The 18,167-nt window shown below is 46.8% G+C and overlaps 1 protein-coding gene across 1 annotated transcript in view; it reads right to left on the bottom strand.

The window, feature by feature from the left end:
* The window catches only part of MDN1 (midasin AAA ATPase 1), a 1,740,009-nt gene that overhangs the window by 580,299 nt on the left and 1,141,543 nt on the right, over positions 1-18,167 (bottom strand). Inside the window, exon 54 of the mRNA XM_069235499.1 lies at positions 5,489-5,649. Coding sequence (XP_069091600.1) covers positions 5,489-5,649 — 161 coding nt within the window. The remainder of the gene's footprint in view (positions 1-5,488; positions 5,650-18,167) is intronic.

Genomic DNA, 18,167 nt, shown 5'->3' on the forward strand with positions numbered 1-18,167 from the left:
AGTTATATAGACACATTTAAACTGAATTAAAAAAACTACATAATTGGTCTCTAAAAACATACATTTCTATAATACTTCAATGAAGTACACTGTGTGTGGATGTTCTCCTTGTGAAAGGGCAGAATGCAGTCACTCATAGGGAAGTTAGTCAATGGCTGAACTAGGATTACCCATCGCCCCACGCTGTAATGGGAAGAAAAAAATAAATATGAATGGCATAATGTAGGAAGTGGGCTCTGTATATACTATCTCACAGTAAGAGATAGTGTGCACAGAGTCCAAGGGTTCCCCTTTGAGAAAAGATAGTGAAAAAATTAGATAATTCTAATGCTATATTTTGTGGTAGTTTGGTCGAGCAGTAGGCTTTTCAGAGGGTATTGTTAAGCATTTGTTGTACACACACAGGCAATAAATGAGGAACACACACTCAAAGACTTACTCCAGGCCAATAGGTTTTTATATAGAAAAATATATTTTCTCAATTTATTTTTAGAACCACAAGTTCAAGATTTGAAGTAAATACATAAAATGCGAGGTACTCCACACAGGTAAGTGATGAACTTTATTTTAAAAGTGGACACTGCAAAAATCAGGGGGGGGGTAAGCAATGGTTAGTTTGTCAGGTAAGTAAGGCACTTACAAATTCAGGTTTCTGGGCATAGGCAGCCACAGTTGGGGGTTCAAGGCAACCCCAAAGTTACCACACCAGCAGCACAGGGCCGGTCATGTGCAGAGGTCAAAGAGGAGCCCAAACTCATAGGTGCCTATGAAGAACAGGGGTGCTCCAGGTCCAGTCTGCCAGCAGCTAAGTACCCACGTCCTCGGAGGGCAGACCAGAGGGGTTTTGTAGAGCACTGGAGGGGAGGGGAGGGTGGGTAGGCACACAAAACACACCCTCAGCGGCACAGAGGCGGACGGGTGCAGTGTGCAAAGCAAGCATCAGGTTTTGAATTGAAATCAATGGAGGGGCCCAGGGGTCACTAGCGGTGCAGGTAGGGCGGACTTCTCGTGCCAGCCACCAACTGGGCTAGGCAGAGGGTCGCCTGGTGGTCACTCCTGCACTGAGGTTTGGTTCCTTCTGGTCCTGGGGGATGCGGGGGTAGTACTTGGCCCAGGCGTCTGGTTCCTTGTTACAGGCAGTCGGGGTCAGGGGGAGCCTCTGGATTCTCTCTGCATGCCTTGCTGGGGGGTACAGGGGGGTCGTCTCTGGCTACTCACGTGGTTGCAGTCGCCTGGGAGTCCTCCCTATAGTGTTGGTTCTCTGGAGCTCGAGCTGGGGGCATTGGGAGCAGAGGGTGAAGTCTCACGCTTCCGGTGGGAAGAGTTAGGTTTTTAAAAGCTGCAAGAAAGTTGCAAAGTTGTTGCTGGATTAGAAAAGAGCCGCTGTTCACTGGAGTTTCATGGTTCTTTGGTTCAGGGCAGTCCTCTGAGGCTTCAGAGGTTGCTGGTCCCTGTTGGATGCATCGCTGTTGCAGTTTTTCGAGTCAGGAGACAGACCGGTAGGGCTGGGGCCAAAGCAGTTGTTGTCTCCGTTGTCTCTGCAGGGCTTTCAGGTCAGCAGTCCTTTCAGGTTGCAGGAATCTGATTTCCTGGGTTCTGGGGTGCCCCTAAATACTAAATTTAGGGGTGTTTTAGGTCTGGAGCAGTAGCCAATGGCTACTGTCCTGGAGGGTGGCTACACCCTCTTTGTGCCGCCTTCCCTGAGGGGAGGGGGCACATCCCTAATCCTATTGGGGGAACCCTCCAATCTCAAGATGGAGGATTTCTAAAGGCAGGTGTCAGCTCAGCTCAGGACACCTTAGGGGCTGTTCTGACTGGTTGATGACTCCTCATTGTTTTTCTCATTATCTCCTCCAGCCTTGCTACCAAAAGTGGGGGCAGTGGCCGGAGATCTGCACTAGCGGGGATGCCCTGGGGTGCTGTAACAAAACGCATGAGCCTTTGAGGCTCACCGCCAGGTGTTACAGTTCCTGCAGGGGGAGTTGAGAAGCACCTCCACCCAGTACAGGCTTTGTTCCTGGCCACAGAGTGACAAAGGCACTCTCCCCAGGTGGCCAGCAACTCGTCTGGTTGTGGCAGGCTGGCAGAAACTGGTCAGCCTAGCACTAGGAGTCGGATTGGTATTCAGGGGTCATCTCTTAGGTTGCCCTCTGGGTGCTTTTTACAATAAATCACACACTGGCATCAGTGTGCATTTATTGTGCTGAGAGGTTTGATACCAAACTTTCCAGATTTCAGTGTAGCCATTATGGAACTTTGGAGTTCGTATTTAACCAACTTCCAGATCATATACTCTTTATGACTACCCTGCACTTACAATGGCTAAGGTTTTGCTTAGACACTGTAGGGGCATAGTGCTCATGCACATATGCCCTCACCTTTGGTATAGTGCACCCTGCCTTAGGGCTGTAAGGCCTGCTAGAGGGGTGACTTACCTATGCCACAGGCAGTGTGAGGCTGGCATGACACTCTGAGGGGCATGCCTTGTCGACTTAGTCATTTTCTCCCCACCAGCACACACAAGCTGCGAGGCAGGGTGCATGTGCTGAGTGAGCAGTCCCTAGGGTGGCATAAGACATGCTGCAGCCCTTTGAGACCTTCCCTGGCATCAGGGCCCTTGGTACCAGGGTTACCATTTACAAGGGACTTATCTGAGTGCCAGGGCTGTGCCAATTGTGGAAGCAAAGGTACAGTTTAAGGAAAGAACACTGGTGCTGATGTCTGGTTAGCAGGGTCCCAGCACACTTTCAATCATAACTGGCAGCAGCAAAAGGCAAAAAGTAGGGGGTAACCATGCCAAGGAGGCATTTCCTTACACATAATAACAGACATCTCCATAAAGAAGGCTGGCTCAACTTTAGTTTTACCACGGATTCATCTCATAATATTTTCTAGTCTTTTTCTCAACACTCATTGCCTGATAACCAAACCTTAGAAACTCCACTGTTACTGACAGCATTTGTCTCACCAAACCACACTGCATTCTCACTTGAGCCTTGCATCCGGTAGCCAGCAATCCAAAGATTCTACTATAAGCATTAAATTATAATACGGGAGCACTGGGCATAACTTATCAGGAAAGGTATTTTCCTCACAAATACATCGAATTTCTGAAATTGAAGAATGGGAGTTGGAGTGGCGCTATGAATTCTTCTATAAATTCTACACAAAGTAAAAGTCAGAAAGGACGGTCTAGTTCATTGTGGAAACAGGATAGCAAGATGAACTGGTGTCATTAAACCACAGTCCTAAATTGTTGTTTGAGTGACTCGGAGAAAAAACGTGGCCCACTTCTCAAGTGCATTCGTCTTTCCCCCTTCTGAATAGCACCATTTTAGTTTTATTACTAATAAGAGTCTAGTCCTACTTGGTCAGGGCTCGCTCCACTCCTACTTAAGTCCAACGCAAAAGCTTTCCTGCAACAGTCTCCTGTTCACACCACTAAAAATAGAGCTTAACTCTGTTGATTGAGAAATTAAAAAAGGAACGGGTTTGACCTTTTATTTGTGATGAAACAAGCTATGCGAATTATGCATTTAAAACTGACATTTGAAGGCACAGGCCACCCTGGTACTTCATTCACCATCTGGAAAAACAGATCAGCCAGCTAATTGTCAGGGAATCGGTATCAAAAACCTTTATATTGCCAACAAGTTAGCTTACTGTTGACAGAAATGTAAGTGGGCTAGACAGTTTAACAATTCCACAAACAAATGCGTTAAGTCAAATCCGAATTTGGAATATGAGAAAAAGTAAGGGTAAGAGGAAAAATTAAGGTAATAAGAGAGCCATCATTTTTTTTTATATTATTAATCGGTAATAACTTTCTCAATATATCCTTGTGTTTTCAGAAACTACAGTCTGCATTTTTTGGAGCATTAAGACGCTTTAGTTTCAGGCGAATAATGTACTTTAAAATCTACATCACCCCATAGGGAGATCATGTCCCTAAAAGATGTTAAAAAAAATAAAATAAAAAAAAAAGCTGAAAACACAGAAATAGTTTCCAAATATACAAACGTCTTGTTAATAGGGTGCAGTCCAGAGCTTAGTACTTTGTACCACTAACTGTTAAAATCAGTCATTGACAAAGCAATGCTGCTAAGATTTTAATGGCAACTACGGAAATGAAGCAGAATTTTGTTGTGTGCTAAACAATCTTTATTGGCTCCCTTACCCTCTACACATGTTGAAAAAAGGGCATCTGAAGGGAATAAAAGAGGTCTTTTACTTTACATAATAGCCAACACTTGAAACCTCCTCCTACATGCCCCAAGCCTCGTGTCTTAACACAACAAAGTTCACTTTGGGGCTCACTTTTAGGTTTTTGCAATTTAACTAGTCTCATTATTCCTCCCAGATCTTTAGCCTTCACTTAAGATGCTGAGAAATATATTAGCACACTCCAAAAGAATTCATATACCCCTCTGGTAATAGATATATTTTTTCAAGAAAATAGAGAGAATCATTCTGAGTGATTTTTGATCGATACAGACTGAAAAAGAGGAGCCTTAGCATGTGAGCAGATAGCACCCTAGTCTGGTCTATTCCCATGCTATGTTTGGGTGCTAGCACTGAATTGTGGGTATTTCACAAAATTGTGAATATGGTGGGGGCAGAGTCACTTTAGATTGTTGTCCTTGTTTTAAACATATACAATGTTTGTTGGATGGGGGGAAAAGAATTTAATGAACAAAGTTTATTTTTTTGCAAATGTTTATTTACCAATAAACAAGCCAGTTGGGACATTAAAGTTGTAAAAAAGATGCGTTTTATTTCTTTGTTTATAGCACAACACCTTTGAGTGCTTAATGAGACACCTTCGAATGTTCAACCTAGAATAAAAAACCATTGTACATAATATATTATCAGACTACTTCAAGTGACAGGCAGTTACTTTGAATTGCATGAACTGGAGTTTGATCTTTGTGGTGAGACCATGGAGGCTGTAATTTATTATCCCAATTCAAACTGGTCATGCATAACTGTGGTGTCTGTTGATAACATAAAATCCAGACTAGTCATGATGCGAGTTCAAGAACTGAAATAAAAGCCAACGTGTTTCTTGAAATAGCAGAGGAGCCTGCTACATTGCAATACTTTGGCCAAAAATGGAAGCAAATCCAAATAGTTCAATGACCCTGCAGATGAAAATGAGACACCCCGGCCAGCCACTTTCAAAAGGGACTGTTCTAATTTATTGCTGCCAAAACGGTTCTCCTTACAGCTACTGCACAATTATCTACAAGAAGAGGTTATATGTAGGAAAAAAACAGATCGATACATGACTCCACTCTCCAGAGGCAAACAAACACCTAACAAACTCATTTTTTCCTCTGGATCCAAGCAGGAAAAATCATGCACACAGGGTTTTTACCTTGTCTGTTAAACTGGGTCAAACGACAACCTGCTTTAATATAATCTAAAAAATACCATGTGACGCTGAATACTGCAACTGAGTTCATACAATTACAGCATTGAAACTTACATGTGATTTTCATGTTCTGTAAGCATTGGGGGCATTTTCTCTATAAGAAGTTTCTCCAGCCAGTGCCAATGAAGCGACAGGAGAGCCAGTCCCACAGAGTCCACAGAGACTGAGTTTGAGATAGACCAAAACCGATCTCTCCAATGTAAGCGACTTTGAACCTGTAAAACAAGAAGCATTGTTAGCACCAATATACCTCTGTAAAACTCGACTCAGGGCCACATTACGAGGCTGGCGGTCTCGCAGTGGGAGTCGGACTGCCACACTCCTGGCGGTCTGACTGCCACATTATGGCCCTAGCAGTCAAACCACCAGGGGACCGCCACCAACACCAGGAACATGGTTTCTAGCGGGGTGGCAGAAGCCTGAGTCGCGGCCAGCCACGGAGGCACTAAGCTCAGCAGTGCTATGCTGATCAGGAGTCCAGTTTCCACTAGCCTTTTCATGATGGGAACCGTGCCATGAAAAGGCCTGCGGAAAGCCAGTGCTGGGGCTACAGGAGGGCCCCTGCACTGTCCACGACCATGTTGTGAGCAGTTAAGGGCCCCCCCTGCCCAGCACCCTTGGAATACAAACTGTCTACTGCAGCAGACAGTGTGTTTTCCGATGGTGCTGGGAGCACCCTCTGTGCGAGGGCACTGGACTCGGCTCATGGGGGGAGCCGCCAGCTCCGCTGTGGTCTACTCTCCACGGGGCTGGTGGGCTGATGGTCAGCCCGCCAACCTCGTAATGAGGACCTTAGTACCTTAAAGAAAAAGAAAATTAGAGTTCAATAAAATAACATAAGAAATGTAATTTGAAATGAACTTGTATCATTTCGAGTGGGATTAATTAATAGACACTGATATCTGTCCCTTCATCTCAAACCTACTTCAGTATACAGACAAACTTTTTTTTTTAGATAGTGACACCAAGAGAAATAAAAATAATATTTGACTTTACAGAGGAGTATTCACTGCAACCTGCTCATCTAGTGTTGAATGGACACGGTATAATACCTGTACTTTGCACTGTATTCATTGTGAGTCGCTCCATCGCAATTTAGCTCATTGGGAGACTTTACATTCCAAGAAGTGTTTCCCTTCAGAGGACCAAAGGTACCTCTCAGATTCACCACCTGTGTTGGAGATTCTTCCTGGAGTCGGGTGGCACAAGATTTCAGCAGCCGATTGTCACTGCCTTAGGTGCCTGCGGATGCAGGGGTGTGACTCCTTCACTCCAAGGGAGATTCCTTCTTGTATCTTTGGTGCAGCTGAAGTGTTGCCGACACCAGAGAATGCATATCTGTGGAAAGGTTGCAATTGCTGGAGGGAACCGGAGAAACAATGTTGCAAGGCAAGGCTGTCTCGGAAGCTGCAGGCTTGTTTGATTCCTGACGAGTCCAGCAGCGGTTCCAGTGGCCAGGAGTAGAAGAGGTAATTACAGAGGAGTCCTGGTGGAGTCTGGCAAGCCGAATCTGGGGACACACTCGCAAGGGAGAACCTCAATAGCCCTACCTGGAGGATTGGTCACTCTGTGGGGTAAGCACCTATCAGAGGGGGTCACTGATGTCAGCTACCTGTCCTGACCAAACAGATGCTCCCAGGGGCCTCTGCACATCTTGCTTTCAAGATGGCAGAATCAAGTGGACACCTGGAGGCACTCTGGGCACCACCCCGGGGGTGGTGATGGCCAGGGGAATGGTTACTCCCCTCACCTTTCCTTTGCGTGCTTTCGAACCACAGCAGGGACCAGGGGGTCCCTGAACTGGTGCAGACCGGATTATGCAAGGAGGGCATCAAATGTGCCTTTTAGAGCAAACCAGTTGCGGGGAGGCTACCCCTCCCTAGCCATGTAACACCTATTTTCCAAGGGAGAGGTTGATGCATCCCCTCTCACACCGGAAATCCTATGTTCTGCTTTCCCCTGCCTGAGCTGGTCAAGCAGCAGTAGGACTTAAGCCTGTCTGAGTGGGTGGCACTAGCGTGGGCTACCTGTAATCCCTGTAAGACTGGTAGAAGCAATAACTGGGTGTGGGGGGGGGGGGGGGGGGGGGAGTATGTGTTCCTCTACAGAGCCACCAGAATGCATGGCATCATGCCATCAATATTGACATCAGTATTGGGGTGTGAGTTTGACATGTTGGAGACTGAACATGCCTATATTTGGAGTTACCATTATGTAGCTGGACCACAGGTATTGACATCTGGCCAGTAGACGGGTAAAAATGGATTCCCCACACTTACCAAGTCCAGTGCATTGGAACTGGAGTTCATAGGGGTACCTCTGACCATGCATGGGTGCCCTCAGACACAGGAACGTGCGCCCTGCGCTCTGGGCTAGTGGGGAATACCACAGGGGTGACTTACAGTGACCTGGTGTAGTGATCAGCAGCGAAAGGTGTGCCTGCACCTTTTCATGCAGGCTGCAATGGCAGGCCTGCAGAGACATTTTGCATGGGCTCCCATGGGTGGCATAGTACATGCTGCAGCCGATGAGAAACCCCTGATGTAACATTGGCCTGGGTACCTAGGTACTATATGCTAGGGACTTATAAGGGTACACTGGTATGCCAACTGTGGGGTGTACAGGGTGCCGAAGAAACCACATTTAGAGGACAATCACTGGGGTCCTGGTTAGCAGGATCTCAGTGAAAACAGTCTAAGCATTCTGATAGTTAGCAAAAAGAGGGGGGACCATGTCCAAAAGAGGACCTTTCCTACAGTTCTGAAGAAACTATTTAAAAAAATCAGATTGGAGTAAGATATCTGCTGCCTAGCAAACTCCAGAGGATAATGTACATATTACTTACCTTTGGTGACATTTTCTGGTAGAGACTAACTAGCATATCTTAATACTGAGAACAATTTGAGAGATGGTCAATTTCTGCACAAAATTGCCCTTTTTTGCTCAACTGAACCCAATGAAGATCTGATCATCCACCTGATGTTCTTTGGTAAGATGCTTATGTGGGGCGATTAAAGTAGACAGCGTGAAGCTCTGGCCGATACGAAAAGGAGTGACCACCTTCGGCAAAAAAGAGGCATGTGTCTGAAGAACCAATCCGATTGGAAAAAAGGTGGAGTATTGAGAGTGAAGCGATACAGTTAGAACCTTGCTAAACCTCCTGACTGCTGTAATGGCCACCAGGAAGATGGTCTCAATTGCGGTACGACAGAACTAAACTGGAATCCTATTGTTATGTTATCTCTATTTGTAGAGTAGACCAACCAAACGTGAGGGCTAAAAAAGGTATTCAGCTTCTTTTGAAACCCAAGTAGTAAGGAGGCAGCGCTGATTTGTTGTGGGGGTAGTTTTATGCTTTTAGTGCAATGTAACAGAAAGACTACCTGCTCTGCTTCTGTGAATTCTGTGTGTGAGAGTGTGAGGCTGAGCGTATTTGTCTTGATGGGTTGTGGAAGGGTATGAGGCAGTTTCAGTATATGGGTCCTTTGTTGTGTAGGGCTTTTTAGGCATGTGTGAGGAGTTTGAATTGGCAGTGTTTGTGAACAGGGAGCCAGTCGAGCTCCATGAGGTGAGGTGAGGAAGATGGAGTATGATTCTTGTGGCAGCGTTCTAGATGGCCTGAAGTCTTTAGGAGTTGTTTGGGAATTCTGACATACAGTCTTTTGCTGTAGTCAAGTCAGATTGTCATGAATGCTTAGTGACAGTTCATCAGGTGCTCTGTGGGAGCCACATGAAGACTGGTTGTGGCTTTCGTAGGATGTGGAAGGAGGTAGAGCTCAGTGTTGACTTGTGCCATCATGTTCAAATTGTCATCCAGGACCATCCCCAGTTTTCTTGCATGGTTGGTGAGGGTTGGTGCTGGTCCTAGTTTAGTCGTCCACCATGTGGCGTCCCAGGGGGAACCCTTGTGACTAACAACTAGTACTTCTGCACTGTCAGAGTTCCGTTTGAAGTTGGCTCTCATCAATTTCACTATCAGGGTCATGCAGTTGGTGAAATTGGTTCTAGTGGTGTTTGTCATGTCCGTTAGGGAGGGGATGAATTGATTGTCATCTGTGTAGACAATGGTGATGCCTTCAAACCTCATGATGTTGGTGAGTGGTGCCTTGTAAATGCTGAACATGGTCAGGCTCATGGATGAACCCTGGGGGAGGACTCCATATCGAAGTGTCTTGGTCTCAGAGGTGAAAGGTGGCATGCTGACTCTTTTGGCTCTCCCTGTGAAGAACTAGTAAATCTAGTTGAGCACTTGTCTTGGATACAACAATCACAGAGTCTTCCAGTGAGTGTAATCTAGGAGACTGTCAAAAGCCACGGAGAAGTTGAGCAGGATAAGGCAGCTGTTTCTCTTCCGTCGAGGATGGTCCTGATATTTTCAGTGGCTCAAATGAATGCAGTTTCTGTGCTGTGATTCTTTTCAATTCCAGAGAATTGTCCAATTGTTGGTTGAGCTCGAGGTGGCTAGTAAGTTGTTTTTTGATGGTGTTTTTGATTACTTCTGTAGGGTAGGTAAACTGGGAGATAGGCTGGAAGTTGACCAGTCGGCTGGGATCTACTGAAAGTTTCATTAGCAGGGTGTTAACCTCTGTGTGCTTCCAGGCTTATGGGTAGGTGGAGGAATTAAAATAGGTGTTTATGATGTGGGTGAGAGCTGGGTTGACTGGTGACACGCTGAGGTTATAGATGTGATCGGGACACAGGTGCGACTGGATTCCAGATTCAATGGTCCACATGATTGTGTCCGTTTCTTCACTGGTAAAGGAATTACATTTGAACAGGTGGTTGTCATGATAGGTAGGTTGGTAATGAGTTCATTGGGATCTTAAGCAGGGTGATTCTGTTGATGGAGTCAGTTTGTGTGATGAAAAATCTTTGAAGATCAAGAAGATTTTTTTGCTGCTATTGGAGCTCCCTTCAATGCATTCAGCTAGCTCTCTTTTCTTGGTTTCGCCAAGTTGTTAGTGGTATTGTCTGAGTGCAGCTTTGAAAGTGGTTCTGTTTGTGTCTGTCTCTGGATCCCACTTTCTCTTTAGTTGTCTACAGTGTTTTTTGGTGTTCCGAAAGGTCCCTTGTGTACCGGCTGTCTTACTTATGGGATCTTTGTTTGATAAGTTTGATGGGTGTGAGGAAGTCTGTGCAGTTCCTGATCCAAACATTTAAGTTGTTGATATCCTTGTCTGCAGGATTGGGAGCGTCTGTGTTGGTAGCACTGCGCCATTCTGCTTCTGAGATTTTGCTCCTGCTGCAGATGGGTAGGGTGATGTTGGGGCTGCTTTGGTCTGCAGTGGTTTGCTTTGGAAGTGTATGATAGAGTGGATGTTCCATGTAGGGGATGAGGTGTAGTTGAACTTGAGGCAGTGGAAGGTGGTGAATATTTGGTGCAGTTTTTGGCCGGGGCTGTGAGGTGCTGGGCTAGTTGCTATTTTTAAGGCTTTCTAGGAGTGCTGAGGAGCAGGGGTTGGTTTTGTCTTCTAGGTGGAAGCTGAGGTCTTTGAGAAGTAGGAAGGCTTTGGAGTCAATAATGAGGGGGAATGAAGTCTGATCAGATTGCTGAAGGTGGATCATGCTCCTGGCAGTCAGCAGACGAGGGTTCAGCTATGGGTGAATATTCCTTTTAGATATGAAGCTTGAAGTGCAGATGTTGTATGAGTAGCGTTCTGAGGTTGTTGAGCAAATAATAGTGTCTTCTTAGATGATCCAGAGTCCACCATCTAGCTTATGATGGCAGTCCTGTTGTGCAATCTTCTGGCCTGCTGGGATTGCTATGGTCATGTCAGGTGCAGATATTGGGCAGAGTCACATTTCCATGAGGAAGAGGGCACTGCAAAACTACAGGAGGCAACAAATCCTGCAAGCTTTTGCGAAAATGAGTCATAACTACTGACTCGAACAGGGAGGTTTAATTCAGCAACTGCAGGAGCCAAAACAGCTGAAAAGTAATCCTCAACAGTGACTAGAGTAAGGCCTTGCTGGGCTAAATATAACACGCACAGCAATACCTCCAACAAGGATGCTGAAAAAGGGTCCGCTTGTTGTGAAAAAAGAAGAAAAAAAAAGCAAGCCAAAAACTTGCCCTAACAACGGCAGATGTCTATAGTATTAGTAGAGAGATGTCAGGCTGCCAGAATTACATTACAGACTACAGAAGGGAGACCCTACTCAGTCTCCATGAATGAAGGTGGATTGTGCACAGATTTGGGCACAAAACATTGCCCTGTGTTGTGACAGAGCAACCTTTCAAAGGAGAAACGTGAGCGGAGGTCAGATGGTTCATGCTCAGGACACCCAAATCTCTATGCTCAATCTGAAGCTACTAGAATGACTTGGACACAGCTGATCTTTATCTGCATTTGGAGGTGGGGTATCGGTAGAAGGGCGCATAGGCAGAACATTTCTCTGAGCAACAGCAGCTTTGGAAACTCCAGCATGCAGAAGTGTGGCAGCAAACTAAGGTTCTCCGCATTCTTGAAGAGACCTTGTGTCATGGTAGAGGAGTGTTGCCCCACTGGCTAAGAGGCAGCAGCAAAAAATAAAACAATATTTCATTATCGTTTTATTTTTCTGCAGCTGGCCCAGCCTGCATGTTAAGTGGCAGACACGCCAAACAAACATGTACACTTAGGTTTCTCCAAACAGGCTGTGTTGCACAGCCGGGCTGGAGAAACTGCACAGACCTCAATGCACTGTCTGAGCCACAGACCAAGCTGCTCGGACGCTGCACTCATGCTTGGAATAACATGAGAGCCGCACCAAGATTGCTGGGGAGAAGAGCAGAGGAGTGAGGCAGCAGTGGTGGGAACGTTAAGCATATATATATATATATAAATATATATATTTCTTAAAGATGTCGCCCCTCTCCCCCACACCCCTTAGCACCCAACCCACCCCCAACTCCGCTCTTGACATATGTGGCGGCTGCCGCTGCTCTGGGTGAAATCCCCATTCCTGGTCCAAAAGCAATCAATGGCTGAGTTTGTCTATCCTGGCATTGTGAGATCCCGCCAGGTGCTGCACAATCAAAAAGATCTCCTGGCGCTCCAGCCAAATCCAGAGGCACAGAACCTACTAGTACAGGGCCCATGACCCAATCCTGCCTTGTTTTTTCCAATACCACATGGCGGTGGAGTTGCCAATGTACACCTGAACCAGCCTTCCCTTGATGGATGAGAGGAAAGCTGTTAATCGCAAGTGGCTAGCCATGAGCTCTAGAAGGTTATTATGGAGTTCAGCTTCTGCCAGAGTTGCCACCGGTTACCACTGTCAGCTCTGGGTGGGGAAGTGTTAGAAATGGGGTCTCTAGCTGGCAGTCGGTTTGCACCCTGTCCAACTAAGGACCCTTATTTTAGTCAGGTCAGGATAAGGGAGCTATCCGCTCAGATAACCGCTGCTCACCCCCTTGGTAGCTTGGCACGAGCAGCCAGGCTTATCTCAGAAGAAACGTGTAAAGCACTAGCACATGGTACACAGTAATACAGTGAAAGCACTATAAAAGAACACCACACCAGTTTTAGAAAAATAGCCAACATTTATCTGTGTAAAACTAGACCAAAACGATAAAAATCCAACATACAGTGCTAAAGATATGATTTTTTAAAGATTTATTTAAAAAATACAGTTCCTTGAAGTTGATAGCTCCACCTTGGACTATCATGACATTGTGATCAACAAAATCAACAGTTTAGGCCAGCTGTGGTGTTGCAGGCCAGCTACAATGTCAGGAAGACCCGCAAACAGTACCGTGGATTTGCAGAGCGTTGTGATCCTCGCGGTGAGCTCCGGAGAGAGGCGCCGCTGGGTCGGTTCTGGTGTCGGTGTGGGAGTCGTCGGGCGCTTGAGGTCACACGTGTTGCGGATCGAACTCCGGTCTGATGAGGTCAGGAGCGCTGGCGTGGATGGCGTAGGGGTTGCGGTGTGAAGTGGTAGAATGCGAGGTGCGGTGTCCACAGGTCACAGTGCAGGCAGCGGTATTGCTGTTGCTGAAGCACTGTCATCAGTAGACACAAGCGAGCGGTATGGAACTGGACGGTGCTTCGTTACCCTCACAAACGGTGTCCACAGGCCACGGTGCAGGCAGCTACGACGGTGTCAGAAGGAGTGGCAGCGTCAGGGAGGCCCAGGCTGCGGTGTGAGTAGGTAATGCCAGAGTGTGGGGCCCACAGATCAAGTGAGAGCAGCGGCTCGGTGAAGTCCTCCGATGACTGCGTCGGTGAGACCAGGGTCACGGTGCGAAGAGGGGCCGTGCAGCGTCGGCAGGTCACGGTGCAGGCCAGTAGCTTCGTTGGCAGTGTTGAAGTGGTTTCTCCTCTTGAACAGCACAAAACACACAGTTCTCAGTGCTGCAGGTTGAGGAAACTGAAGTCTTTGGTGTCCCTGAGACTTCCAACAGGAGGCAAGCTCTACTCCAAGCCCTTGGAGAACTTTCTCAAGCAGCATTCACAGCTAAGTTCACCCATTGCCCTCTTTTCAGGCAGAAGCAGCAACAGCAGGCCAGTCCAGCAAAGCAACACAGCAAAGGGACAGTACGCCTCCTTCAGCTCTTCTCCTGGGCAGCGGTTCCTCTTGATTCCAAAAAGATTCTAAAAGTCTGGGGATTTGAGTCTTCTTCTTATACCACTTTCTGCCTTTGAAGTTGGCAACCTTCAAAGTAAAGTCTCAAGTGTTTGCAAGATTCTTCCTTGTCCAGGCCAGGCCCCAGACACACACCAGGGGGTCGGAGACTGCATTGTGGGAGGGCAGGCTCAGTCCTTTCAGGTGTGAGTGACCACTCCTCCCTCCCTTCCAGTATAGACGGCTCATTAGGATATGCAGCCTACACCCCAGCCCCCTTTGTGTCACTGTCTAGAGGGGAGGTGTGAACAGCCCAACTGTCAAACTGACCCAGAAGGGGAATCCACAAACAGGCAGAGTCACAGAACTGATTAAGCAAGAAAATCCCCACTTTCTAAAAGTGGCATTTTCAAACCTACAATCTAAAAAACAACCTCCCCAAAAAGTAGTATTTTTAAATTGTGATTTCAGAGACCCTAAATTTCACATTTCTATCTGCTCCCAAGGGGAATCTGCGCTTTCAAGTTATTTAACCTATGAAAGAGAGAGGCATTTCAACAGTGAAAACAGAATTTGGAAGTATTTCAGTGTTATAACATGTAAAACACACCAGTATATGTCCTACCTTAAACATGCACTCCACACTGCCCATGGGGCTACCTAGGGCCTACCTTAGGAGTGCCATAAATGTTTAAAAAGGGAAGGTTTAGGCCTGGCAAGTGGGTACACTTGCCAAGTCGAATTGGCAGCTTAAAACTGCACGCACAGACACTGTAGTGGCAAGTCTGAGCCATGGTTACAGGGCTACTAATGTGGGTGGCACAATCAGTGCTGCAGGCCCACTAGTAGCATTTGATTTACAGGCCCTGGGCATCTCTAGTGCACTTTACTAGGGACTTACCAGTAAATAAAATATGCCAATCAAGAATAAACTAATCAACAGTACAATTTCTATAGGGAGCACTTGCACTTTAGCACTGATTGGCAGTGGTAAAGTGAGCAGAGACAATCAAACAGCAAAAACAGACCTGAAAAAGATAGGAGGAAGCAGGCAAAATGTCTGGGGATAACCCTGCAAAAAGGGCCATTTCCAACAGGAAGGAAGGTTAACCACCACCACTGCAGAACTTACGCAGTCGATTTCACAATGTGGACCAGGTGAGAAAGATTTATTTGATATTGCGTCACACCTGAGACTTTAGATCTCACTGTACAGCCCACATGTGCCACCACGGGTGCTTCACCAGCAGAATGCAGAAAGTCGTCATACCCAGCAGCCTCAGAGTCAGTCTCACCAAAATCCAGGATTGATACTAAAATATCATAGCCCGAATATCCTAAATTCACCGCTCTAGAGGATAGGCACAAAACTGCACAGTATAGCTATGATGAAAAAGCTTCTGAGGAGTCGGGTGTGCTGTAGTCTGGAGGTGGGTATCGATTATCTGGGGCAAACCTACCTTCAATCAGCAAGTCACTGGGGAAGGGGAAGACTGGTACACCCAACCTCCAAAGATATGCTACAACTACCGCCATCACTTTTGGGAAAACCTGATAGGCACTGGCAAGGCTGAAGGGTAGCACAGCGAATTGGAAATGCTTGTGGCCCATTGAGAACTGCAGGTAATGCCTGTGAAGCTGCAGGACACGAAAGGGGAAATATGCATCCTTCATGTCTAATGCTACAATCTAGTCTTCATAATACAGGGCAGACCGATCCTGAGCCAAGGTGAGCATCTTGAATTTCTCTTTCTACAGAAAGGCTTTAAAAGGAAGTAGATTTAGTATTGGATGGCGGCTTCGGTCCTCTGTCGGAACCAGGAAGTAGCAGGAATAACAACCATGTCCTGGTTCTAGTGATGGGACTCTCTTGATGGCTCCTCTGGCCAGCTGAGCCTGCACTTCCTGGCAGAACAAGTAGAAATGATCCTCCGTCATCCATTCCGGGAGCAGTAGCAAAAGTGGAGGCTCTTCCATAAATTGAAGGGTTTCCCCCTCTGCACCCCCTTAGGTCATGTTGCTCCATTGGTGCAGTCAGTGCAAGATCCTGCTGCTGTGCTGATTGCTAAAGCAGCTTGGAGGATGAGGGAGATGGAGGGTCAGGGGACTGGACAGCACACTAGGCATGACTCCACCATCTATTTTGGGATTCGCAAACCCTGGCCCTGAAAAGGTTAGGCAGCCTGGTGGGGGGGGTAAGGCTGGTATTACAGATGTCTATAGGTACCCCAATCGTGGCCATGGAAAGGGTGAAAGGACTGCTGCTTGCTAGGGAATGCAAACAGCGGCCCAGGGACCTCGTGTTTGCAAAAACGATGGATGGACAGAATGGTGAACAAATCAAACATTCACACAGAGTCAAAGATCTGATTTAGGCCCAGATCTCTGTACTAGGGTGAATGTTTGACATTGTTCAGAATTCCGTCCATCACTTGTTCTTTTTGCAGGGACCTGGCATGGCACCACTTTCCCAAAAGCACTGGAGCGTCTTATTAGCTTTGTTGCCAACAAAGTGTGAGCCTTTGAATGGCATGTCAATTAGAAAGGATTGTTTTCCACTGGGTTTTCAGGGGATGTTCAATGAGGCTTGAAGATGGAGCACCATCAACAATGCCACAGCCCTGCCTAAAAACTCTATGGTGAGCAGGCCACACCTGATGGTGAATTTCACTTCATGCCCACCCTCCACTAAAGGGTTGGGTCAGGATGGCTTGACCCTCTCCAGATAGAATGGAGAGCAGCTGTGCAACCCAATCACATAATGCATGGGATAATCAGCCCAAGAGATATGGGGTGTTCACTGACCACAAGGCTAAACTGGCAGAAGAGAAAATTTACTTCAGCCTGAATTCCCTATCCTGTGGAAAGAAAGTGAGTGTATTTGGGTTGACTTTGTCTGCTGAGACCTGTACAAACAGGATCTCAGGAAAGTGATGTTGGGAGAACAAGGCTGGGTCTCCTAGGGTGGACAATGGAAACAAGCAACAGTGCGGTGCACAGGACCTCCGAACAATGTTTAGCCCAGCCACCCATAGGAACATCAGTGAGGGCATTGTTGCACGTAGACTCACTGGAGCTCACTCCTGCATGAAGCATCTTGGTTTAAGATGCTGTTCTTGACCTCGACTGCAGGCAATATTAGGTCAAGGACCTTCGCTGCCCTGTGCATAATGGTGGTGAAAGATGCACCCTCCTTCGAAATAGAGCCCTGGAGGGAAAGCATGCCATAGTCGTGGAAGAAGTCTAGGCAGCCACTTTCACCAAGTTCCTGATAACAGTGTTCTTCCTTGTCAGGGTCATCCACAAAAGGGTCATACCACTCCATCTCATCTCTATGTTCAGGGGGAAGGGCCTGCCAAAGGAGGCAAGTACAGGGGCTGCTATGGCCTGGCAGCACCATAGTCCCTGTCGATCAGTGAGAACTGCATGGTTGGCTGTCCAGCAGGGTATAAGCACCTGTGGTAGGGTCAATATGGACTCCAGGGGGCAGCTCAAGTGGGCCCAGCTAGCATCTGGGGCTAACCTGCTTGCTCTAACCGAGCCAGAGGGAGTCGGTGGCCCAAAAATGGAACGCATGGTGTCATAAAATTCCTTTAACTAGAAGGAGTAACTCTAGGGAACTATGAGTAGCATGGTAAGGGCCCGGACACCAGTTCCTCATGTGGGGTGCGGGAGCGGGGCCTCAAAGTGTTGCATTTAGACGGGGAAGACAAAAACTTTGATTTCTTCTTGGACTTACCCAACTTAGAGGAAATTGTCAGAGTGAGAAGACGATTGTCAGCAGCGCCAGCTCCGAGTGCGGCCAAGAGACCTTAATCAGGAATGGGAGCGAGACTGATATGGAGTTTTCTTCTACCGCAAAACACTTTTTAGCAGATTGCTAACTGCCTTGAGGAGCATTGACTCATACTCGGCGCAAGCTCTGTAGTCTAACCCCAGACAATTGCTCAAAAAGGGGATGACAAAAGTTAAAAATAAATAAATAAAAAATGGTAAAAAAATTACAGAGGTTGCTTTTTGAATCTGTGCTGTTGGTGGAGAAACAAAAGAACTTATGTCAGTACACCAGAGTGATGCTTATGAGGGCACCACAACATCACTTCTGATTGCAGATGATGTCGGTACGAAGCCAACCAATGCTACCAACTGCCGCACAGAGATATTGCTCGAGATTTTCCAGATCCAG

Source organism: Pleurodeles waltl, chromosome 5, assembly GCF_031143425.1.
Source record: "Pleurodeles waltl isolate 20211129_DDA chromosome 5, aPleWal1.hap1.20221129, whole genome shotgun sequence".
In the NCBI taxonomy this organism is placed as follows: domain Eukaryota; kingdom Metazoa; phylum Chordata; class Amphibia; order Caudata; family Salamandridae; genus Pleurodeles; species Pleurodeles waltl.